Source organism: Sinocyclocheilus anshuiensis, unplaced genomic scaffold (genome assembly GCF_001515605.1).
Source record: "Sinocyclocheilus anshuiensis isolate Anshui unplaced genomic scaffold, SAMN03320099.WGS_v1.1 scaffold964, whole genome shotgun sequence".
Classification (NCBI taxonomy): Eukaryota; Metazoa; Chordata; class Actinopteri; order Cypriniformes; family Cyprinidae; genus Sinocyclocheilus; species Sinocyclocheilus anshuiensis.
In genome coordinates, this window is record NW_015552666.1 from 692,250 (window position 1) to 719,271 (window position 27,022).

Here is a 27,022-nt window from a genome sequence, read left to right on the forward strand (position 1 = left end):
GTTTTGCATGTCTCCTTAATCAAACACACCTGATTCAGGTCATCAGCTCATTAGTAGAGACTTCAAGACCTGCAATTGGTGCGTTAGAGAAAGGAGACATGCAAAATGTGCAGTGTTGGGGTGCCTCCAGGACCAGGGTTGGGAACCACAGGTCTAGGCAATTATTTATTTATTTATTTTTATTTTATTTTATTTACTTTAATTATATTGTTCATCTGTGAATGTGTACAATATTGTCAGGTTTATCTTGTATTTTTATTTTATTTTTTGTTTTAATTCTTCCTAAATTGCCTATTCTTATTGTTGTTGTAATTTTATTTTATTTTGTTTAATTATTTTGGCAGTAAGGGTCATCATGGGGGAAAAGTTATAACCTTAATTGTATAAAGTGTTCTGTTAAAGCTAGATGTCAACCGCCCACATAGCAGCCTGTGACATCACAGCCTTTTAAACTCAGAAACAGATGAGAGCATGAGAGCATTCTGTGTATGTGAGTGGGCTGAAATGGCATCAAGTATGCAGCTTGTGATTCAGCAGACTTTGCATATACAAAATACAATTTCAATAGACATGGCACGTAAACTCATATACACAAACGCAGACATAAAACAGAGCCGGACCTGAATCCTTAAATGGGACTGGAGGAATCAAGCTGAACTTTCACACAGATAACCAGGGAGGGAGAGAAAGCAAGACAGGGATGGAAAGTGTGCCACACATGCGCAAGAAATGAACAACATAAAGAGAAGGAAAATTAGAAAGCACAGGAGGAACAGCTCTCAGTGGATATACAGCACAAAAAAGAAAACTATAGAAGGAAAGAGAGAACAAATAGAAGAAGACGCAGATATCTCAGGGAAGCATAGATAAACACAGAAAGAGATTAAGAGCATGGGTCACAGAGCACAGAAAGATTTATTAGCACTTACATAAAGGCCTGAAATATTTTGCCAGGGTGTGTTACCATAGTAACCCACCAGCAATAGAGTCATTACTGACACACCCTAATCAGATCTGCTTCGAAAACCCCTGTTCACCCCTTTATCTCAAACTAAATCAGCATACTAAAACAGAATATATTAAGGGGGTTGTATGCACAGTAAAAAGTAGCATCTGTATCATGGTTTGATTTTCTTTCAGGTGACAGTAGTGAAGCTGCAGCTCTGACTAAGCCAAGCAGGCATACCATGCAATTTGGTCTAAGAAAGTGACATGTACTCACTCACTCACACACACACACACACACACACACAAAACCTTCCCAAAATTTCTCATCATCCACTCTAACATACATCACTCTGACCAATTTGTCTTGCATGCATACTCATGCTAGCTGTCTTATCCCATAATAAGACTAGGAGTGTCTGCATTTCATCATTGCAAATTCTCATTAAACCCATGCTGCTAAATATATTTGAACATAGTATAAAGTTACGTCAGCAAGAGACAAAATATATTAGTTTATGTATTGTAAAATCAAAATAAATTCGTTTGTGTAATCATTCCATTTCATCTTCTCAGGAAATTAATATAAAGTTTGTTTACCCCATGCATTACAACAAATCAAGTGAATAGCACAATAAAAACCATGCTTTCAGCAACTGAATACAGTACATGTACATTTTGAGTGTTCACAAAATCATTCGTTGTAGTAGTATCATTCTTTTTGTCAGCTGCCAACAAATCACTGACAAAATCCCATAGTCAATGCTATTAGCATTGTTAGAGATACAATAATTATGCGAGTGCTTTGGTTATGCAAAAAATATTTTTATATATCATGAATCAGGATAGATAGTTAGATAGATAGATAGATAGATAGATGTGTAAAAGAAAACAGTTGCTGCAGGAGAGATGTCGTGTCTTACCTGTCCCGTCGCGGTCTTGTCCGTCTCGAAAGCGGCTAGCGTTCCTCATCATCCAGGTTCTAATAAAGAGCAGCGCGGCTAACGTGTTCAGACACAGGCTGTGTAGAAGAGCTTGTGCTTGTCCCCGTTGGTTCGTGGAAACATTATTTAGAAGCGCACCGGTTCGCGGTGCTTTTAAATACAGGATTTGCATACAGTCCCAGACTTCAGAGAAACGGATTGAGGGCAGAGTAACGCCTATAACACTCGCTCTCATTATGTAATGCCAGATGAGTAGCTTTTCAAGGATAGATTAATTAAAATGAGCTGTGGATAATGGAGAAGTACAGTGACAACATGTCTCTCTCCCTTTCTACACCCACTTATTCTTCTAATCCACTTACAGTTACTGTAGGCTACTGTACATACTGTTTATCTAATCTTGTAAATGTACATTCATTAACAGTAATGCACACGCAATGGGTCAACTTAAAATCAAAAACCCAAGGGCAGAATGTGATGATAATCCTGTCATTTTTTGTTATCATTTATCAGTGAGGGACAAACATTGAAAGCTGCTTTATCAGTCACTATCACGCAAAACATGATACATTTTGTGCTGTCATTGACTAACACTGTTATCAAACCTCTAGCAAAACACTTTACTGATTGTACCTATGTAAATGGAGTACGATAAATAGTATCCAAAAATATTTGGATAGTTAAGCCACACCTAAAATGTGTGAATGTCATTGTATCATATAAAATATCAAACCAACTGTCAATTATTTTTAAAGGCATACTCCACCAAAAAATAAAACCTCTGTCATCATTTACTCCCCCTCCTGTTGTTCTAATCCAAAACTGTATGACGTCTTTCTTCTGCAGAATATAAAATATTATGAAGAATGTTGGGAACCAAACAACACTGAAACAACATTTCTCAAAATATATTTTATGTAAGTCATGCATTTTTGGAATGACAATGTAAATGATGCCGGAATTTTCATTTTTGGGAGTAATATCCATTTACAACATAACACAGTACACTTTCAAGGAAAACATTTCAGAAAAATTAATTTATTTAGGTATTAAATTCTAAAACAATAGATATACTGTTCAAAATTAAGACAAAGTATTTGGACATTTGATTGTCCAACATAATAAAATGCATCGTAGGAACAAAATACTATACTAAGTATAAGTGAAATTATTCGGAGAAGAGGTTCATCATTATTTGGTTTGATATTTTGTTTCAGAAACTGTTTGAGCCACTGTTATGTTTTTATTAGTTTTGATTACATCATTAAACATTCTTTTAAAAAGTCTATAGTTGTTCTGCAGAAATTCCTATGATATAGGCTAGTTAATAAAGAAATATATATTCCATGTGGAAGTGTTTGTGTGGGGTGACCACATCCTGCTGTTGCTCAGTCATAAAGTCCCATCTGATGGAAAGGATGGAAGTTTTAAAGGTAGTCATCATAGCCAGATTCATCCCCGATGCCAGCTGCAAATATAGAAACATGTCTGACATATTTAGTATTCCTTAAGGAGAAAACTGAGTTGAACTACATTTCAGAGGAGTTACCATTATAATGAAAATTTTGCTTAATTCCAGCCGAGTAGGGATCTTTAATCTACAACAAACACATTCAGATATAATTACATTAAACAGGTATTTACAAACATTTCTGTATTTCATACACTATAAGAGCACAAACTTACAGCTGAACTTGGAGGGGCTGCAGGGGCCTGGTAAGATGGAGGGGGTGGCACCCATGGTGGTTTGGGAATAGTGGAGTCAAAGTTTTGCATGCTAGCATTGGGATTCAACTTCAACGTGGCTATTATGGCATGAATGGGAATAGGTGGGAGGGGCCCTTTCCTCTGGGCGAGCGACGTAGACTCTTGTGATAAGTCATGTGATTGGCTGGACATTGTGCTAGCAACTGTTGGTTTGCTCTCTGGAAATGCTGCATCTGAATCAAGACAGTGTGGAACTCTGGATGCACTTCTAAGGGAAAACCTATGACCAGAATTAAACAAACAAAAAACCTGTTTTACCTCTCACCTCTTGTGCACTTCATTTCCTCTAAGACAATTGTCAAGTTTTTCTTTCCAGTCAGAAACAGCCCCCACACTGTATCTGCGTGTAAGTCCCGAGTGAGATGCTAGAAAAGAGAGAAACATTAATTGGCACAATGTTCATAATTTTCATGCGATTTGCAGGGAGTATTCAGAGTGTCAGACCTTTGTTGTCATTGATCTGCTTCTGCACAGCAATGTAGAACTGCTTGGCTTCATCTTCATCCGCAAAGTTTATTCCTATCTGACACTCCTGCATGCACACACATGGTTTTTATCTGGATGAGGACTTTTCATCGACTTCTATTGCTTTTCGTTGAGCTAATGATATTTTATATCCCCTAAGCCCTAAACCTCAACCTTACAAAAACGTTTTTGCATTTTTTAGTCAATTGTGAGATTTAATATGATTGGTTGATCTCCATAATGAGGGCAAATCTCGATCCACATGCACTTATGGATGCACGGATGCACATAAACACGCTTGCACACATACATGCAATGCAATGGAATTGTCACTCACATCACCAGGGAAGGTATGGAAATAAGGACAAGTTTCTGAGTACCCAAATGATGTATACATCTCCTGTTCCCATTGCAGCTTGGCTTTCTGCAAAGAGAAAGAGAAATACCATGGTCACACAGCAGTGAAGACATGGGCTAAAAATCTAAAGCAGAACCACTGCACATGAACTAGTGGTGGAAATGGATCAAAAAAACAATAGAAACTTTGTAGAAGAGTTTTCTGAGAATGTGCAGAATAAATAAATAAAGCAAATGAGTAATCCCACTAAAAAGATAGTGTGAAATATATAAAAGCACGTTGTGTGTATTGATATTTGCAGACAATTTAAAGAGAAATGTACACAAAATCATATAACTGTTTTAATGAATTCATGATTTTTTCCTGAAACTGCTTCTGCTGATTCCAAGAAATTCTGATTCGAAGGAAAAATGCTCTTTCTGTAATACCTGTTAGCCTCACCTTAAGACAGTAGAGTCTCATGAATGTTGAATGTACAGATTTATCTTGCATCAGACATAAAACTCCAAAACTGTGACTTTTCCACTCCTTTTTCTGTGGAGGGGCTGCCATTACCAGCTCGACAATACCACATGCTAAAACCTGTAATGTACACACACACACACACACACATACAAAAAAAATACATACAGTGTGTCTGTAAATGTATACTTTGAGCGTATGTGCATAAGTGCATATTCACAGACACACAATATAATTTGTTTTTAATTAATACACATTTAACAACAAATATCCAGCCACACTGCAGACAGTGCAGTCAGTGGTGTGGTTGTACAATGTCTTTTTGTCTGTACATATATGCAGTTTTGTCTGAAATATGCCATTTGCATAAGTTTGCATAGTTGAAAAACAATTGTGTCTGTCCTATGACTGAACTCTGCAGCTCTATGTCTGTGAATCATTAAAATAACCACTGTTTTCTGTCTACAAACCAGAAAAACCAGTGGTCAGTGGTTAGGATCAGGTTGTTTATTCCAGATTAAAAAAAAAAAAAGTTCATGGAAAGAGCACACAATACACATCGATACACACCAGCCAAGTGTTTGGATGTCCCAGTAACTGTTATTCTATAATTATTCAGATACTATTATAGATTTTTTTTTTCTATTTTGAGTTTTCATTTTAATTTCAGTTAAAATTTTACTAATTTTGTTGTTTTTGTCATTTTTATTTGTTTGTTGAAATTTGTCTATATATATTTTAAATCTCCTTTTTAGTTGTAGTTATTTTTGAACATCAAGTTAAATGAAATAAAAATGAGAAATGTTGCCTTGACAATTAGCTGAAATAAAATGTATAAAAAATAAAAACTTATTTAATAGAATGACATACATCTCAAACAACACACACTCTACTAACAGTGAATTATGGAAGTGCAATAACAGTAATTCTTGTACACAGTATGCTTTATTGTAAAAATAAGTATGGTATTTAGATCCGGTCATATATAACAAAACAAATAGGATAAAGGGATGAAGAAAAGGATTTAAAAAAGTGAACTCACACTACAGTCATGGCTTAGTAAACTGAAGAGAAGACCGTTCTCACGAGTCGACAGAAGTGAACTCAAAATTCGTGACATCTCTTCGTCCTCTATCTTTGCTGCCTCTCTGCTACAGTGTGCTCTTTCTGTTTTCTCAATTCACAGATGTCCTGATCTATATCATCAAACAAATCACTCTGCTTTATACTTCCTAATGCAAATACCCTGGTATCAGGAACACAGAAAACAGGACTCTATTCACACAACACACACAAGCTATTTGTACATTCACACTTCATACTGTAAAAAAAAGTATTGTGAGAATTTTTTATAATAATATATAATAATATTTATTAAATCAAACATGACTGCTTTAGTTCACTCTGTCACAGATGAAAATATGTTGAGTGACAAAACAAAGCCTGTGCAGCTAAAAATATCAGCGCACCTATTACTTCAGCGTTGCACGCAAACTAATGGTAGAAATTCGCTTTTTAGAAAGTCAGAACAACAATATCCCATTTAATACAGACATTCAATACGGTAAAAGATATTCTAGAGGGTGTACATTTTGCGAGCTTCTATGTCTCCAGAGGTTGAGTATCCTAAATGATTTACAAGCCAGTGGCCAGGACTTGGCAAAACAGTAGTTTGGATACGCTGAAATAAAACCATTGCAGGAGAGCTTGTCATTACAGGCAGGAACGAGCGCGCATGATCTTCCCTTCCAGGCCAGAAAGCATTAGGGTCCGCCCAGCAAACCGGCTGCTTCTTCCTACAACACATATACAGACATAACCAAATTCAAACATTCTTATTCTGTAAGATTTTTAAATATTTTTGAAAGAATTTATCTGAAAGCATTTATTTGATCAAAAATACAGTACAAAAGTAAAATTGTGAAATATTATTGCAATTATTTAAAATAATAATTTTTAAAGTCCCCATGAAATCAAAATTAAATTTTTTTGGGTGTTAGTATCAATATGTTAGTCTTAAAGTTATCTGTAAGGCAGTGTGCTCCAAAACTAGAAGATATAAGCATTCAAAGCTGGCAGTTCGTCACTTCCGCCAAAACGGCTCAATTATTTTTTTTTGAAGTCACATCCTACTTCAGCTTCTCATTATACTTTCTGTCCAATCAAATGCTCTCTAGAATCCGAAGCGCCCGCCCCCTACACTATAAAATAGACGCTGAAGCCGTGGCTGAAATCGGTCACTTGTCCACAGAATTAGTATTTTCTGTACAGTGAATGGCACGTAGTGCACTATATAGGGGACAGGGAACGATTCAAACAGTGTAAATATGCTTTCCATTGAGGAAAAAAAGTCTGGTTTTGCGCTGTGTCACGCTAACCACCGCACCGGACACAGACCACAAAATGTATCGGAGCTATTTGAATTCTACACAGAATGCTATATTTTATAGCAATATGGATGAGATTGTGGCTGGCATACCCTGTCAAATGCGGCTTTACGGAGTTCAATGGCTCTGAACGGCTCTAGCCCAAGCTGTGATATAAACAAACGCTATTGGCTATTTTAAAAAGGGGCGGGGCTGCTTGATATGTCCCACCCTGTCTTCCTGTTTCAGTTAAAATGATGTCAACACATAGAGTAACGCTGCCTGTTTCTAAACATTTCAGGGGACCTTTAAATGTATTTTATTCCTATGATGGCAAAGCTGAATTTTCAGCAGGCATTACTCCACTCTTCGCTGCTACATGATCCTTTAGAAATCATTTGATTTGGTGCTCAAGAAACATTTTTTATTATTATTAGCAATGCTGAAAACAGCTGTGCTGTTGAATAGTTTTGTGGAAACCATTATCCATTTTTCCAGGACTTTTTGATGAAGACAGTTCAAACGAATAGCATTTATTTGAAATAGAAATCTTTTTAACAATGTAAAAGTCTTTACTGACACTTTCAATCAATTTAATGTATCTTTACAGAAATAAAAGCATTAATGTCTATAAAAAAACACTCTTACTAACCTCAAACTTTTGAATGTCATAAAAGTTAACAAAACAAATAAATAAAACCAGTCATAACATATAAACCTCCTCGTCCTGGTCCTGATTAGTAGATTTTTCATCATAGAGTGACTTACATCTCTTTGTGGCCCTTATGTGCTCCACCTTCAGCTTGATGTGTTTTGGGTGTCCCGAAGTGACCTTTCCCTCCCAATTTGAAGATGCTAGACATGCTCATGTCACCAGGGTGCAACAGGACTTTGAGAAAGATACACTTTCAGGTTGCATTTATATTCGTCATTCTTTTTTACAATGGTTTAATATGCCATCTTTATATGTGCTTGTGTGTATGTGCAGTTTCTATATTTTATATATAACATACCTTTCTGCAGTGTGGCCTGGCTCACATTAAGCGCTTGTCATTGGCATTGCTCCAGTGATTTCAGGTATTCTCTGAAACAAAGTCTCCTGAAACGATCCACTTTCTCTGCCCATAGGGCCACATTTAGAGAAGAAGGGCAAGAGATCTTGGTGGCTGGCAGAACTCTCTGCATGATCGCTAACACCTCCACATCCTGCATGCTCTCCTAGAAATGTTTACATTCAAAGAGCTCGACTGGATATGTAGCATAATTCAACAGACATAATTTGATCATGTAATTAACATAAATTATATTCAAAAACTATTAAGGATTATCATTTTGTGATAATAATTATAGTTTTAACTGCCTTTATTAAAAAAAAGTACTTTGGTTGGAACATGGTACTCTCCGACGGTAATTCAGTGGTACTTTGATATTTGTTTTTATATGTTTATGTGTTGCTGTACCTCTTTCTCCTCTCCATGTATTGGAAGACAATGTCTCGACCCAATCCTTTTCTCACAGTCTGCGTTCCAATAACCTAAACATAAATATGCAATACCTTATGATGTTACACACTGAAAGCAATTAATGTTCATAATCACACCTTTGCACTTGGACAAGTTTTTGTCCCTATCTTTACCCCCAGACCATACCTGGGTTTGACTGCTGTTCTTCATTTTCCTGATGCTTTCTGCTCCAGGCCTGAATACCAGCAGCCAGGTCTTCCACAGTTACTGAGTTTCCATCCTTACTATTCAAAGAGGACATCAGCACATTCAACCGCTCAGGTTGTATGAAGAAGCCTTCCTACAAACAAACCAAAACATATACATTCTGTTTGTTTCGACAATGTTCTTAATCTTAAGTCTGTGCAAAAACTGAAAAATAAATGTACAGCCAGAGCTGTATATGCACACCTTCTTAAATTGAGTACAGAGGTCTACACGCTTTAATTGACCAGTCTCACTCCAGTCCAAGAGTTTGGAGAGGTTGCAGGGTTCGCATATGCACAGAAAGCTGTTCACTTCTTCAACTTCACGTCTAAGCTCGCGCGGAGACTATGATATAAAGACAAATTTGAAAACCCTCCCAAAAAGTATTTGAATAAAATATTTGGTAAGTCGTTTTTTTATAGTATTTTTTAGTTGTGGCATTTCTAGAGGCATTTTCATCTAGTTTTCATTATCAAGTTATGTTCCTACAGTGACAGCATTTGTTGGTGATGGAACAATAGGCTTGTTTGAGATAAAATGAAGGCGAGAGTAGGCGGCTGCAGTGAGGGGAGGAGTGAAATAAGAGCAGGCAAGACGGACAGTTCTGACCTCTCAAGTGAACAGATACCAACGAGATTACTTATTTTGTTACTGTCCTCTGCCACTGTTTCATTACATTAATGTTGTTCATTTTTTTCTATTTTTCCTTTACATTTGAATGTTTCTCGTTGTATTGTTCTGATGTATGGCATAATAATAATAATAATAATAAAAAAAGATACCTACGAGATCAAAGGCAGATATCGCGTAATTCACACTCATGTGCTGTGCTGCTGATTATACACGTCAGCATGACATCAGAGCAAGTCGTACGTAACTCGGACACTTTTCTAACCGGCATGCATCTCGCATCTGCGGTTCTGCGCAGATTTGGCTCATCTCAAACAAGTCTAGTATTTTGCGGTATCAACACGAAAAGTGCCGGTTCACCAGCAATGATCAACCGCTATCTATCCGTCCTACTGTCATTCATTTGGTCATGCCGCTTTCAAATCAAATATCATGACGTAATAAACAGTAGACCAGGACCCCAAGGAACTATGACGTCAGAACCAAGAAGTGTAATTCTTTTTTTTTCTTTTTTTTTTAAATCACTCAAATTCAACACTTTACAGTAGCCAGGGGGTGAAGGAAGTGTAATTCGCCGCGGGTTCCTTCGAGATTTTCCTATGGGGTTTTTCAATTTATGAGTAAACTAAAACCTGTGGTAAACATAAGTTGACCATACTTTTACGTTTTGTTCTACAATGCAAACTGCACACACTCACAGCCCAAACGTTTTTATCTAGTTACTTATTTACATTTTCAAAAATGAACATAACTGCTTCAAATTTTGTTTTGGGTATGGATGCGTGTAATTTACGTTGGAGAACAAAACGTCAAAGCATCGTCAAGTTATGTTTACCACAGGGTTTATTTTACTCATAAATTGGAAAATCTCGTAGGAAACCGCGGCGAATTACTTTTCCGGATTCTGACGTCATAGCTCCCCCACTCTATTTTTTGCCTCTCAGAAAATAATAAACCCACCATTCTTTAAAGTGTACGCTTTTAAAAAGCATTTTAGTAGAAATCTTGTGACGCTTATAGAACTCAGCAAATTAATCGAACAGTACTGTTTAAAATTAGCGACTTAAGTCATGAACACTCAAGTTACGAACATCCTTGAACTAATTTCAGAATAGGGAAAAGCCATAGACCAGGGCTGTCCAAACTCGGTCCTGGAGGGCCGGTGTCCTGCAGAGTTTAGCTCCAACTTGCCTCAACACACCTGACTGGAAGTTTCTAATATTATACACCAGTTTTCTGAAATATGGTATTTCCTTTCTAGTTAAACATAGCCAACACAATTCAAAAGGACTTGTGAAGTACTGCGGATGTTTAGAACAACCTGCATAAAAAAATCTCAAATTTTACCATGTCATATGTGAAAGGAAAGAAACTGAGCCATGTTTACGTTCACAAAAAGATTTTGTTTTATGGTTTGTATTATTAAAAGCCCAGTAAGCCATGTTCACAAATAAAACAATCTTACCTCCCAAAAATGAGTTTTTATTGAGAATTATCAGTCTTTGCTGAATATTTGTTCAGAACATTTCTTTTTACATAGTTCAAAAAAAGAAAAGAAAAAAAGGAAAGATATATTTTACGTTTGCTCACTGAATTAAATGTCATATATACAGACACACAATGATACAGTAAAAAGGGCTTAATTCTGAAAGTAAACAGACTTCAGGTGTAACCAGTGCTGTCTGCCACTAAGCTATCACTAAAGACCAAGTACTTTCAAAAACAGAAAATCCTTGAAGCCTACTGTGTAAGATGTATTCTGTACAAAAGGATTCCAGCGTAAATGAATGCACACGCACAAAAAACCACGCCATTGGTACCACACTGTGTTGCATTTCCGCTGACAACTGTCAAGCTATTCTGCTGACTGGAAACCAAACCCCTCTGTTTGGTTTTCAGATCTTTTGCCATAATTAAACCATCACATTTTTTATGATTAAATACAGTATGAGGAGTTAGAGTGAGCCTAACACTAAATGACAGCTATTATTGGAAAAAAAATGCCTGTCAACAGAGACAGTTTGTGTGTGTGGAGACAAACTTGGCAGTGTCGAGTAAGTCAATCACTCAACATTAGCAATACTTTCTGAAAAATCCTTTTAACTGGCATAATTTGAATCAGACAAGAAATAAACATAAGGGTGAATGAAGGGATTCAGTGACACATGGAGACGGAGGAAGGACAGACTGAGAAGGGAAAACTCCTGAATATTCCTAGTCAGAGCTCACAGAGTCCATCTTTACTGTCCCATCACTGAATTTTAGAAACGTTTTGCCACTTCTGACAAAAAGGAGAAAATGCTCAGCCGGAACTAACGACTAAGAACACGTTCTCTCCCAAGACAGCCCTCGTGACAGACCATTTTGAATGCTCAAATCATACAGAAATAAAAAATAAAATGACAACAAAAATCATAAAAATAATAAAAGTGTTTTATAAGGTGTCAGCAAGTATGCGTGTGATATGTGAGTGTCCTTGTTTAGAAGAGTAGCGCTCCCATGCTGCCAACTTCACTCTGTTCCTTAACAAATATTTCAAAGTACTGATAGATGATGGTAACAGCCAATAGGATTCCTGTTCCAGAGCCGATGGCACCCAGGAAGTCAGCCATTACTGAAAGGCCTCCGATACACAGTCCACCAAATGCAGCTGCTGTGGGGATGTACCTGAGTAACAGACAAAGTGTGAGATTAATAAAGGTCCTCACAAGCAAGTATTAAAAAAAAAAAGCTAATGTGTTTGTAGCTCACCTGTTGAGTTCATGAACCATGGAGGTCTCTCTGTGTCCCCTCATCACCATCTGCTGTTCTTTCAGCTGCTTGGCCACCTAAAAACACACATACAACCCTTACAGCTTCATATCAAATATCCAAAAACAATGTTGATAACATGAACAAGAACTAGTAACGCACATCTTTGGCAGATGATCCAGAAACTTCAATCCAGGTCTTAGAAAAGAAGGCACAGGATCCCAGCATGAATACAATGTAGATCACCGTATGGACTGGGTCTTCAAGCACAGAACCAAATGACTCCGGAGGAGACAGATAGTAACACAGACCGCCTACAGGGTAGGCACGAGCCGGACCACTGGATGAGGAATCCTACAGCAACAGCAACAGAAAATATGCTATTAGAAAGGTTTTCCCTTCCATATCTAGTTCTATTTGGTTTCTGGTCTGCATCCAATAAATCAAGCTCTGGATTTGCAATATAAATTTAGTGGAAGACGACAAGCACTGGTGACACTTACAGACCAAGTCCCCAGGAGGTTGACCAGGAAATTCCCACTGAAGCGGGTGGAGAGCATCTGCGAGATGACGTACAGGTTAGAGACCAGAGCAGACTGCAGGATGATGGGAATGTTGGAGGTGTAGAACAGCTTGATGGGATATGTGTTGTATTGGCCACGGTAACGTGCAGACTTGATGGGCAGGTCAACTCTGAAGCCCTGTGCAAAACAAAATTATTATTTTTTTATTTCAATTTTAAAGCACTTTGTTGGCAAGATTGTTTACATATATATTCAATATTAACGTTCAATATTGCCTAAGCATTATACACACAAAAGTAACAACATAAAATTGTTATATTTTAATACAATAAAAGTATTAAGAGAGTTACATTATAAAAATCTATCCATCTATGCACAATTATCAAAACATTATGAACAGAAATAAACCTAACATATGTACATGGGTAGTCTGATTATATTGATGAATTTTGCGGAAATTAAATCTTAAATCAGTTCGTTGCTAATTAAAAGTCTTGCATATTATGGCTCTAAAAAAAAAACTGACCTGGAAGTATATAACCACAGCAAAGACGAAGACCGTAGCGATGAGGTTCATGAGGTTGGGCAGGTTCTGTCTGTAGAAGGCCTCTCTCAGAGCTCGCACTTTATCAGTACGAGTGGCCAACAGGTGGAACAGAGCAATAATGGCTCCCTCAAACTCAGTACCTGTACGTACACAAACAAAATTCAGTCGTCATCGTCTAAGTTCAAAATATGATACAAAAGGAGATGCGGTGTTCTGAAGGCATACCTCTGCCTGTGTTGACCGTGGTTGGGCTGAATGCCTTCCATACGATTGTCTCACAGATGTTGGTGGCGATGAAGAGAGAGATACCAGAGCCCAAACCATAACCTTTCTGCAGCAACTCATCCAGCAGCAACACGATCATACCGGCCACAAACAACTACAGGAAGAGCACACAGATATAATTACATCTCTTATCCATTTACAACCTTTCTAATCACAAAATACACATAGATCACTGGCCCAAACAAAATCCAGAGGTGTGCGCGCATGCTCTCTTACCTGAATGATGATCAGCAGACAGATGCCAGCACCCATCTCTGAAGGGTCTCCATACATTCCAGTCATGACGTACACAATAGCCTGGCCAATGGTGATGATCATACCAAACACTGACAAAAAATGTAATAAATTGCCATCAACAACATTATAATCATAACATCTAAAACTACTTAATTTTATTTAATTACATTTACATGCAATACACTCAAAACAATAACAACAAAATCTTACATTTCTGAGCTCCATTGAAGAGCGCTCTGTCTTTAGGTGTGTCTCCAACCTCAATGATTTTAGCTCCAGCCAGAAGCTGCATGATCAGACCAGAGGTCACAATGGGAGAGATACCCAACTCCATCAGAGTACCTGAAAAACAGGGTCATTCATAAACTTTACCACCCACAATGTTTTGCTGAATAAAAGCATTAATTTTTTCCAAAAACTTTTGAACAAGTGTATATTACATGCTTGAATAATCTAGCTATGAAAATAATCAGGTGGCAGTGTAGAGAAATAATATAATCTTTGAATTAAACACTACAAACTATACCATAACATCTTGCACGTACAGAAACAGACTTACCTCTGTTGGATGCCAAGATGACTCTCATCCAGTAGAATGGATCTGCGGAATCTGAAGACATGATCCCAAACAGTGGGATCTGAGAGAGGGAGAGACACATTACATGAGCTCTTAACCTCATTTTTATACATTGAACATAGCTGGAGCACTGAAGCACAGGCAAGTGCAATTATCATGCATTTAGAAACAAAACTTACCTGACAGCAAACAAGAAAGATGAACAATGTGATGGCAGTCCATAGCACTTTTTCTCTGAACTGGATCTGAAAGACAAACATAAGGATGAGTTTAAAATGCAGGTTTGTGCGTAAACTAGCAAAAAAAAAACAAAAAAAAACATGACATATGTGGTCTACAATGTTATACCTTTCTTTCCGGTTTCTGGATTTCCGGCAAAACCGCACAAAATGGTTTTATAACCTCCAAGAATTTAACTGGAAATAAAAAAGGAAAAAAGTTATATGTTAAGGAGAAATGAAACATTTGGTCCCACAAAATAAAACAAAATACAATTTCACTTATTGCAACATAACATCTACTAAACCATATATCCGCATTTTATTTTAGCACCTCAATATGGGGAGAAAATTGTCGAGATGTTTAGAAGCTGTAATAGCAGCAATTTAAATTTTAGACCGAGATGAACAACTGATGAAAAGTCCCTTTCTTCCCAAAACCGTGTTGAGCTATTTAGGACAACAGTAGCCAATCTAAAGCGTCGTCATCATTAAACGGATGAGCTAAAACGCTTATTTCCGACCTTTTATACAATGTAATACTCCGTCACAGGAGTTCAGACCTAATAACGCATCTGTTTGTCTGATTTTGTGTCATGAGTATTCATGAACTGCCACGTAATTATCAAGTTAAACACAGAATTACGTTCCATTAACTAGCATGCCTGTTTTGTTAGACTCTTTAGTATTTGACAACTTCCCTCTGGTCTGGCAATCCAACAAAATACTAAATAAGTTGTTCTCCCAGTATTAGCTATTAAATATCTTAAGTAGTCGTTTACAATTTTGTAGTAATACAAAGTGTTGCAGACGTGTTAAGAAAGTAGCTAACAGGCTAACGCTAGCTGTCCGAAGCATTCAATCATTAGCCACCAGAAAAACAATGCAAATGTTAATTCACATACGTAAAAACAACTGATGAACCAAACAAAGAAACTAAAGAGGAACTGAAATGCCTTTGAGTTGCAGTAAAGCACAGAACTAAATAAATACAAATTAAGTAAATTAATCTTACATCAGCCTCTCAGGTTTCAAAGAAAGCAGTCTGGCTAGCATGCTAATGGTGCTAACAGAACTCTAGTGTGATATAACTCTGTTAAACACTCGAGAAACGGTTCAAAATATTGCACTCACTCGCCATGGTGACGGTCCCCTGAAATCACGGTCACTATCTGAAGTCCCAGTGAGCTATAAACAGATAGTCCAGCGCTGCCGGTGCGCTCCGCCACCCGGGTGAGAGAGAAAGAGAGAAGCGACAGAGCTGAAGGGAGGAGAGCGCTTTAGAGACACGTCAACACTACACCTACTCTACTACACGCCAGATGAACAGCGAGCCGCGGTTGATCTTCTGTTTCACGTCTTGTAATTTGATCAAGTGGCCAAAGTGTGACTCTTTAGGTAAATTTCTTACAAATGTTTCCAAGCATGCCACTTCGATTTTACTGTCGTTATGTACAACGTGTAAGTGACGTGACGTTAAAAAAGATATAATTTAAACGTAAAGAAAGATATAATCGTGTTAAAATTAACATTGCTTACCATTAAAGTGGTTAAAATAGTATTTATGATTTATAAGTATGATTTATGAGTATTTATTTTCATGTAATGTAATGAGGTTTTATTATTATAGTAAAATCACTAGCCGCTCACGTTTAATGAAGAAAGTTGAAAGTGGGAACTTAAAACAATCAAATAAATAAAATATACTTCCGGGTAAAATAGGCTTATGCTTTGATCTATCCAAATGGAATGGGCCGCTTGTGATGTTTGAATAATTTATTTGGTCTGTGATAAATTATTGTCCACATTAGTTATTGTAAAAACAAATTCTGCTCTTGTACAGTTGATTATAGTTAAGCGGCGTAGACAGATTCTTAAATGTCATCAGGTCTGCCATCAGGTCCTGTTTTCAGCTGTTATGTTGACATGTGGAGGCTTCATTTACTCATTATCATTACCCAAAATATAAAAAGAAGTAAAACAAATGACCTTCAGTTAATCACAGATATTGCCTTCCTTACTTTCATAGGCCAAATTAGAAGAATTCCGAGTCATACTTTCCAATATATTTAATGATGTTAAATTAATTAAAATACAATTAAATTAAACGTTCTTTTTTGGCCAGTGGGTGTCATAGAACCATTAGTTAAAAGTTAAAATAAATTAATGTTTCTCTGTTCCATAATTTATTTCTCAAACCGACAGAGGGCTCCCGGTACTTAGCAAATAAATGTTTGTCTAGTATTTTCTGTCATTACTCAAGGGTGGATGTTCACTCACTGAGCTTCATTCACATTGCAAGAGTTGGTTATGTTTTATTACGAGGTAATGTTTGCCCTTGGAATTGATTTCAGAAGCATTTTACCCGTATGATGCTTTTTTTCCCCCTGCATGTATGTTCATTATCAATAAACATAAAATTTCGAGCTGCTATTAAATCAAATTTAAGACAGCTACTAATTACAATCAAAGCAGCTGATATCTTAAACACACACACACACACACACATATATATATATATATATATATATATATTAGACATAAAACAGGAAATCAATATGGTGCATTTCTTTGCCATCATAATTTAAAATTCTCTGCTATTTCTTTCCTCATCTGTGGCATATTATGCTTAATTTCTGGCCCTGGTTATTATATTATGAAAACAGGGCCTGTTGTAAATATTATTTGCTTTTACTGATTAATGTGTTTGTGTGTGATTGTTGATGGTGTTTTGATGTGGAATTGATCCTAGAAATATATGATACATAGTACTTTAGCAAGGAAAATTTGCTCTCACACAGATGCACAGGGTTTGATCTATTTTTGGAAACAGCCATGAGGATTTTATCCACTGCAATTCTGCACACTGCTTTCTGGCTGCATTTTCCGGATAATGCAGGGTCGCTGCTGTCAGTACACACACACAGACAGTGACTGCTGAACAGTGGACAGTTTTGTCCATTGCAGTTACATAAATTAATTTGCCCTTAGGGGACAACATGCCAACGTATCTGTCATTTCTGCATCCCTTTTCCCTCTATTTTGTCTCTCTTTCACACAATCAGAATTGATCACATTCCACACGCTGACACATTAAATCACAGTGAAATTTAACATACCTGCCAGACAATGTCAGACTTTATTTGGTCAGTTCTATGGTCTTAAAATGTCTAAGGTCATTGAAAGATGTTGTCATCAGTATAGTCTCAGCCTGAAGTTCTCCATGGCAGACAGTGCTTTCTATGCATTGTGCTTTCTATAACGTGCTTAAGTGTCACATGCATTTGCATTTTCCAAAGAGGAGAGACCACAAATGATCAAAATGTTAAATCTGAGAGACTTATTTGTACTACTGAGACCACTGTTAATTTCAGGTCACTCATTCATCTTATGCGACATTGAGAACGCAGTGTCAACAAAAATACTATGATAAACCGTTATTTCTCAGCCGGTAACTGACTCTCTTATCCATAACACATTATAATGAAAGCATGGCTTGTGTGAGACACAATAACCTAATAACACTTATGTAAGACATTGATTTGAACCCAGACAGGAAAATAGTTACAGTTATTCTTATCAGAACACTTTATTCAACATGCCAATTTCATTATTTGATATTTTTGTTTTGGAGTAAATCATAAATCCATTGTAAGTGAATTATCCATTTCACTTCAATAGGACAATTTACAAATGAATGTTTGTATGAATGCCTTTACATATAATTACATACAATTTACACATATTATTTGCAGAAGGAGAATTTCCAGTTTTGATTTTATCATACTCATAATCTTCTCAGAGAAGTGGGGAGGTTGTGATGTCATGGGAGTTGTGATGTCATATAATTAGCAACAGTGATGACATCAGTGTCATGTGAGAAGCAGTTCTATAAGTGGGTAATAGGATCCTGTAAACACCTACACCCCTATACATACAGTATATTGATGTATACACACACAAACAGCAGTTTCTGGAAAACACATAGTATTCAAATTACTCAATATCATGTGTCAGTTATTGTTTATTTTTGTTATTAAAAAAAACAATCGACAACCTCTAAAACAACAACCTCTACAATTCTGTTCTGAAAAATATCAGATAATTAAGTAGTAATATGGAGACCACAATTGTCTTTTGCCACCAGTTCTGCTTGGAACACTGGCCCGAGTAAACAGATTTGGATTATACCAGATTATTCTAGATTATAGGCCACCACTGCCTCTGTTGTCTTCATGACACTCACACAGCAGTCTCTGTGGGACTTGTGTGTGATGATTCCTTAGCGGAAAATTTGAATGTCATTTTGAGATAGTCGTGTTAGTCATAAATCACAACTATAAGTCAAAGTTTAATTTAAATAGTGTAGAACTTTATGGTAAACAGAGAATCATATATACACATAATGAAACAAAGCTACCAGGCCTAAACAAGCTCAATCTCAAACATGCTATTTGGGGTAAAGTAAAAAGTAAAGTAAAGTAAAGAAGTAAAGAAGTAAAGTAAAATGAAATATGGTATGAGAGAATATTTGCTTTGGTCATCAACATCAGGGATGACCATAGCAAAATATACTATTGGAAAACTAATATGCATATGTGTGTTCTCTGCCCTGCTGGCAATGTATACTTGGCCCATAATATTTGTCAGCAGTTCAATTAATTTTGACCAGTAGAACTGAACATTCATCATCCCTGACAGGTTAAACAACTGTCTCTCTTGCTCTATTCTGCTATCCTTCGCACTACCAACTGTATTATCTTTTTGTCGCCCTCCCATTTTATTCATCACTCTCATGCTATCATTCCATCTTTATGCCTTTTTATTATTTTATTCACATTAGTGGAAAGGATGAGGCAATGAACACCTGACTGCTGTTCAGTTTAATTATTACCAGCTAAATGCACTGTGTCCAGCTAAATGTACTGTGAATAAAGTGCATACATACTTTATTAAAAAACTTTCTTATAAGTACCTAATACACATAAGGAACAACTTAAAATATAACCTTATATGGGACACAGAAAATGGGAGTGTGTAGGATGGAAGTGTAGCTAAATTAAAAGTGATTCACTATTTCTGCGGCCTTGTTGATAAGGATGGACAAGCTAATTAATTAGATAATCATATGATAAACATGTTGTGTAAGCTTTGCAATAGCACATAACAAGGTCCCGAAAGAACGACTGTGAGAGGAAACAGTTGCATGACTCCATGAACAGCTCATATTTCAGCCTAATGAGGGTTCATGTCAATTAAAGGAACAGTACACCCAAAATAAAAAAAAATGTAAAAAAAGGTCATTATTTACTCATTCCATAATACCGTACGTCATGTTTTTTTTTTTGGTGTCCTTTGATAGCCCTTGGTCACTCTTAACTGCCTTTGTGGTAAAAGCTGTGTATTTATTTATTTATTTGTATAGATTAAAGTATTATAATAATTTCTGAAGGATCATGTAACACTGCAGATTGGAGTAATGGGTGCTGAAAAGTCAGCACTGCCATCACAGGAATAAATTACATTTTAAAATATATTACAATAGAAAACAGCTATTTTAAATTGGTGAGCATAAGAGACTTAGTTTGAAAACAAAACAATCTTGTTAAATCAAGCCATACATCAGTGCTACATACGTAAGTGCTACTCTATTCATATCAGCATTACATAACAGTGAAGATATGGCCTTTATCTTCTAGTGTATTTGCACATTTTTCAGCTTATGCCCCCAAAAGGATTTCTGGGTTTATGGGACAACTACCTTTTCTCCATTCACATTGTGCATCTTGCTAAAAATACAGAGATGGTTGCCATAGTAATCCATCATTATTACAAAACCCATTCTCACAGCAACATATGAGGAAAGGGGATGTCATGGGAGCTGTAAAAAGACAATTCATACTGACAGCACACATCTAACCACTTCAGTCAAGGCCAACATGATATTACACCCTAATGCCTACAATTAAAACTAGACTAAATTATACTGAAAGTGCATAATTGTCATAAATCAAGACTGTAAAGAAGTCTAGAGGTTTTCAATCACCACATTTCTGTGGAGAAAAATGTATATATGAATGTGGAGAAAAGTGAACCATAATATTTAAGGCATTCTAAGTAATCAGACATTTCCTTTCTTGAGGGAAAATGTAGCAAACACATGACTACTTGCAACTACTTGGCGTCGTCCATTCGCACTGTTTGACAGCATTCCATGAATATTTTCCACTTAATGTTTGTTACCTGGTAACATTTTGAAATTTCAAACCAATTGCTCTCTTCCAGAAAGCTTTCACGTGTTGACCTGATTCAGAATGTGCCAATGGTATTTCCCATTTACGAGTAGTTTTCCGGCATTTGGAATGTAATCCAGAGCTTTCCTTGGTAATGTCAGTACTAATACAGCTGAGACAGTCACAGACTGCACCAAGGACACGAGAGGACAAACATATATGGTGGATGACCCGTAAAATGCAATATCTACTAACACATTATTCCACATCCATACACAACATCCTTAACTCAAGAGAGGTCACATGAGGAAACACACAAGCAAGCCACTACAGTCTGCATGTACGCAGTTCTAACATACAATCCAGCCCAAATCCTTTTGCACTCCTGCACTCCTGCACAAATACACCCACAAATAACAGGCTTAGAGAGTGCATGTGGAAAGCTTTTAGTGAAAGGTTTAGCAAATCCGTAATATGCCTGCTGGGGCTCGGCCAAAGCAGCAGTGAGTTGTACATCTGGTGTCTGAATCCAGTGTCCTCTGACAAATGAAAGCCATGTACCTTATTTATGGTTTAAAAAGGATTTTGCTGCATTATATCTTGTATCAAGAGCATACAGCCTACATTTGAAACATGTAAACTGACCAGGGTCTAAATCTACTGTAAAAGTACACTGCTGTTTGCACATTAGTAGCCATAGACTTCGACCGAATTGAATCTGCTTTTGGAGGCCTTGCTGCATGGCTATTTATTTCAAGTACACAAACATATGCGCTAACCTGAGTGCTATTATTAGTTGGCTTTTGGTAATTGTAGTTGTCAAAGTCGAAGTCACATCAGACATCAACGAGGACATATGCTCATGCCATAATCTCTTTTTTTTTTTGTACAAAACAAACTCAAAATGTACCACAACAAAGCAGATTTCTTTTTATTTTGTTTCATATTGTCAAAAACAGAGAAAACCATGACATAAAAATCATTTCTCTACCTATATCACTTACATCATATGGTAGAACTAGGGATGGAATGTCACATTTCCATTCACATTTGATAGAAATATTCTTATAAATAAATAAGGTTCTCTTTAAAGTCTCTGGAGTGAGGATGCTAATCTTCAACACATGCCTATGGAATGAAGAGGATCCAAGATAATGAAATATATTAAAATGTCCAAGAGAAAAAGTCTTTTATGATAAGGAATGTGGAAAGGACTATGCAAATGGCCTTTTCCACACACTCATCATTCCCTACAAAGTCTCTTCCTTTGAGTCCTGCAGGGTCCTGCTTAGTGTTTCTAAAGCACCTTCATGTATGTTGCTTAGTTGCTTGTCATATCAATTTATGATTGTGCTACCGTTGCTACAAATCCACCTCTTCAAAAGGTGTGTAGATAATCACATTTTGCAAATGTCTTTTTATAAATGTCTCTTTTAATGCAAGCATCAGCTTATTTCCCCTATCTTTCATAGATGAAGAGAACAAATGAAGATACAAGAGCAGATGTGATGTCACAGAAACTCATCCACTGCCACCCCCTACGATTCGGAGCGAGCAGAAACAACAGGCATGGAGAGGGACCGCACTTCTTCACCTCAGTGAGAAATTACAAAAGAGTTCAGTCCCCTCAGCTCCGGTGGGTTTCTGGATTTTCCTTTGACCCTCGCCTACGCAACCACTCCCTGCTAGGGCTATGAAAAAGCATAGCAGGGCGAGCTAAGCGTGAACTTTAAACCCTGATGGCATGGTCAGCATGCCCACGGTAAGCCTCGGCATGGCAAATGCACGGTAAGATGTCGCACAAACGTTTAGTCGTTGCTGTGCTCTTCAAGCTGTGACAGAATGCTGATGAGATTCTGCAGGCCGAAGATGTAGCCGCTGTCTCCACCTTCATGGACGATGCCATCCTCTCCATAATCACGACATGTCGTGTGGGCGAAATCGATCATTCGGACGTCCACCATTGGTGAAACGCTGCTGGAGTGATCGTGACGCCCTCCGTAAGCTCCCTCCTCATCGTCGTCCTCATCTTCATCATCATCCTCCTCATCTTCCTCCTCTCCTCCACGAGAGGGCCGGGATCTAGATGGGGCAGGGGGTGGAGCCCCGTCATAGATAATGAGAAGAGAGGAGGAGAAGAAACGATAGCTCTCGCAAGCCTCCAGCACCGCTCTCATCTCTCTCAGTCTTTGCAGCACTGGGGTCAGAAGTTCTCTGCGCAGAACTCGGCCGTCACTGAAGAACTGGCACAGAGCCTCTTTGAACCCGGCCAGACTCAGCTTACGCCCGTGATACTTATTCATGAATATCAGCTGCCCTGTAGCGCTGTGATACTCCTATCAGGGGAAATACAGATCGGAATTACACTTAGGGTTGTACTAATCACTAAAACAAAGACATACCCAATGTGAATCTTTGTGGCGCGTACGTGTCTGTAGACTTTTTAGAAGATGTGTAGTTACCTGCATGCCACAGAGGCGTACTCCAATAGAAGAGGAAGTGCTTTGTTGGCATTTGCGAATCTGATTTGCTTTCTTCTCCTCAGAGGCATCGTCCCCATGCTGACGTGTTCCCATCTTCAGATCAAGAACGCATGGGACCCGGTACCACCATGTTAGATTTTCCAGCAGAATAAATTCTGAGAGAGGTCATGGGTCAAGGGAAAAAGTACTACAAAGATGAATTTTTTATTGTATAAATGAGCATGTCTTACAAGATGTTATGCCTGTCATCATTATAAGTTTGTCCACTTGTTAAAAAGGATACTGTGCTGGTTTCTGTGTTTGGAGTTCTCCTTCATCCTCTGTAGGTGTTGCTGGTGACACTGCAGACTCCAAGGGTTGTATTTGATCTGAGGAACCACATTTCCTTTCTCCAGACTGTAGTACAAAACCTCTGCCTTATCATCCCGATTACTGCAGAGATCAGAGGAGAAAGGCTTTACAAATTACTGTCATCATGTGCATGTGTGTGTGCCAAATATTGAATTATATGATAAGGATGTACATATAACTGTTCAAAAGTCTGGGGTCTGTAAAATTTAGTAATGTTTTCAAAAGAAGTCTCTTGTGCTCAGCAATGCTGCATTTATTTGATTAAAAAAATTACAGTAAAAACCGTAATACTGTGAAATATTTTTACAATTTAAAATAACTTCTTTGCGTTTCAACAAATTTTAAAATGTAATTTACACCTCTGATGGCAAATCTGAATTTTAAGCAGCCATTACTTCAGTCTTCAGTGACACACAATCCTTCAGAAATCATTCTAACATGCTCATTTGCTAGTCAAGAAACATTTATTTTTTATCAATCTTGAAAACATTTGCCTAATATTTTGTGGAAACCGTGATACATTTTTTCAAATGTTTTCAAAATGTTTTTGTAAGAATTTTCAAGTCTTAACTGGTATTTTTCATCAATTCAATGCATTTTTGTGAATTAAAAGTATTAATTTCTTAAAAAAAAAAAAAAAAAAAAAATCACACTGACCCCAAACTTTTGAATGGTAGTTAATTAGCCATGTGACCTCCATTACCTTTTGCCCTTCTCCTCTTTGCGGCTCTGTCTGGCTCTCTCGCTTTCTGGTAGTAGGCCTAATGGTTTCTTTTTCCCCCACTTAAGCTTATTCTTGGGCTCTCCATCAGCAGAGGGCTCGTTTTCCAAATCAGCTGGATCACTGTGGAGTGGGTACGCTATCAAACACAGATTCCCCTCCTCATCTTCCTCAAAACTCACCGACACCACACCTGGAGAGAACATGAGGGAAAGAAAGAGAAAAAGAGAGACAATGACTACACTGGAGGTTGTATTGACACATAAACAACATATGATTCAGATATGACGAATCATATGATTATAAAATGTAGTTCTTACCCAATCCAGCTTATACTGTACTTTAATAAGCATAAAACATAAAAGAGAAGCAGAGGGTTGAGAAGGGAATGAATTTGTGTATTCAACACTGTCATGTAAATGTGAGAGTGTGGGAGAGTTTTGCATGCCTTCTAGTGCTAAGCAGAAAAAGACACACAAAAAAACACAGGAGGCAAGAAAGTACAATTCAATGAGCTCTTTTATTACCACTCATTGGACAAACCATCTGCAATATTCCCACATTAGATATCAAATACAGATGAGAAGCAAATGACAACTTCATAGTCTGAGCTTTACAGAAACTGTGTCACTGAAATTTACAGACAGCAACAATTTGGAAAACTGCATTGGTACATTCAGTATACAGATGAATACATAACATACAAAGCAAAAATATACGTATACAGAAGTGTGGCATGTGGCTTAAGATCTGATTTATGGTGGTATCTCATGATAACCATAGATGGAACTAAGCATCACAAGGGGATTATGGGTAGTTGAGTGGGGTAGGGGGTAAAGACAAGAGAAAGAAAGAGAACAGCAAAACATTTTCAACATTGAATGGCATAATAAGCATTAAAAAACAAATTATTCTTATCACAAAACAAGCTTTAACTGCTGAAACCTGTCTGTGTTGTTTGTGTGTAAGTATAAGGTGCGAGTTTCAGGCACTAGGACCCTGCAGCCTCAACCTCTGCAGTCATGGTAGAACGATGACATCAATAGCAGTGATGTCACGTCTCTGCACCAACGCTCAAACACACTTTGGCTTATACTTGCTGAGTCAGAGAACATGCGTGGTTAGTTTCTTTTAGTGTGTGTCAGGCTTTATGGTGAGTAAGAAAAACAGCTGAGCCTTATAATTGTGAAAGAGACGAGCATGTTAGTATATAAGTATTGTTAAGATGCACAAGCTTTTTTTTAGTACTAAACCCCTGCCCAGTCATTGAATGACACCACAAGAGATGCCAGTGTGTCTGTATGCGTGAGTGTTTAAATATATCAGACTAAAAAAACTGAACATGATATTCCATCTGATGCCATGAACATAAATCTGAGTGCCCAAAAGTGCTGAGTAAGAGTGTGCATGTCTTATAACTCTATGTATATATGTATCTATCCAAATTTATTTTCATCTATCTATATCTATCTATCAATTTAAATCTCATTCAAAAAGGGTCATCCAATCAGTTACCGCATATGAAAGTGTGTGTGGCCTTGTTATAGGAGTCACGCTGCACTGTAGAAAATAAGTCAGTGTAACTTATTCATATAAATTCTTCATAACAATGATTTAAAGCACTCCTTACGCAATTTTATGCACAGATAGAGTGAAAAAGAAAGCAAGAGAGAGGAAGGAATACTATCATACACAATAGCACATAAACAAGAAAGTGGCTGATTGGTTGTAATGGTTATGTTCTGTTAAGTGTCCACTTACCTTTGTACTGTGGCGTGAATTTGCGGATCTCGGGTGGCAGGCTCTTGTAAAACTGGTGTTCTCTGGGTATTAGTGGTTTACAGATGGTCTGTTCCCCAAACCGCAGTACACAAGAGTGGCCGCCGACTTGATGGACAAATGGTTCCAACATCACTCCTCCCTTCATTTCTTCTTTCCCTGGGTATCTACACCCCTCCATCAGCGCTTCTAAAGCCGGACTCATCTTCTGTACACATCTGGCTCTCTCAGGCTGATCTATAGCTTTCTATTTGTGTCTGTCTACTCTGTTGTTCCCGTTTCCTTGGTGGCAGTTCAGGCACAAAAGGCTGAGAAAACCAAACAAAAAGAAAAATATTCCTGTTTTTTCCTGTTAAAGGAATACGGAAATAGTAATCCAGAAGGAGTTATGTTATAATAATGTTTTTTTTCCTAAGCGTAGAAAGGTTAACACTATGGACAGACTGTGAGAGCGTATCTGTCCCTGTCTCTGCTGTAACTGAGAGATTTATTCTAAGCAGGCAGGAAAAATATTACAACAGGTCACATGGTTCCACCCCCCTCCTGAAACTCAACCAATCAGAGCACAGCAGCTGTTGTTGGGTTGGAAATGAGAAAGGGGAAACTGAACAAAAGGAATGGAAAGCGAGAGAGAGAGAGAGAGAGAGAGAGAGAGAGAGAGAGAGAGAGA

General features: G+C 37.4%; 3 protein-coding genes and 1 pseudogene across 3 annotated transcripts; all 4 read right to left on the reverse strand.

The window, feature by feature from the left end:
* Nucleotides 1-3,123: 3,123 nt before the first annotated feature.
* LOC107667381 (proline-rich protein LAS17-like) lies at nt 3,124-6,294 on the reverse strand. Its single transcript, XM_016459038.1, has 8 exons — nt 5,984-6,294; nt 4,921-5,061; nt 4,459-4,545; nt 4,101-4,188; nt 3,922-4,021; nt 3,576-3,876; nt 3,439-3,487; nt 3,124-3,357 (listed from the first exon to the last, which is right to left on the reverse strand). Exons 1-8 carry the CDS (start codon nt 6,059-6,061, stop codon nt 3,317-3,319), a joined length of 885 nt encoding a protein of 294 aa, XP_016314524.1. The 5' UTR covers nt 6,062-6,294; the 3' UTR covers nt 3,124-3,316.
* A 5-nt stretch (nt 6,295-6,299) lies between these two features.
* On the reverse strand, nt 6,300-10,560 carry LOC107667306 (uncharacterized; annotated as a pseudogene).
* A 551-nt stretch (nt 10,561-11,111) lies between these two features.
* Nucleotides 11,112-16,316, reverse strand: LOC107667387 (protein transport protein Sec61 subunit alpha-like 1). Its single transcript, XM_016459052.1, has 12 exons — nt 15,920-16,316; nt 14,916-14,983; nt 14,747-14,812; nt 14,550-14,628; nt 14,201-14,332; nt 13,970-14,079; nt 13,694-13,847; nt 13,448-13,608; nt 12,901-13,098; nt 12,560-12,751; nt 12,398-12,474; nt 11,112-12,313 (listed from the first exon to the last, which is right to left on the reverse strand). Exons 1-12 carry the CDS (start codon nt 15,924-15,926, stop codon nt 12,127-12,129), a joined length of 1,431 nt encoding a protein of 476 aa, XP_016314538.1. The 5' UTR covers nt 15,927-16,316; the 3' UTR covers nt 11,112-12,126.
* A 5,609-nt stretch (nt 16,317-21,925) lies between these two features.
* Nucleotides 21,926-26,846, reverse strand: LOC107667389 (inositol hexakisphosphate kinase 2-like). Its single transcript, XM_016459055.1, has 5 exons — nt 26,335-26,846; nt 24,556-24,766; nt 23,785-23,933; nt 23,481-23,656; nt 21,926-23,354 (listed from the first exon to the last, which is right to left on the reverse strand). Exons 1-5 carry the CDS (start codon nt 26,555-26,557, stop codon nt 22,827-22,829), a joined length of 1,287 nt encoding a protein of 428 aa, XP_016314541.1. The 5' UTR covers nt 26,558-26,846; the 3' UTR covers nt 21,926-22,826.
* Nucleotides 26,847-27,022: the final 176 nt, after the last annotated feature.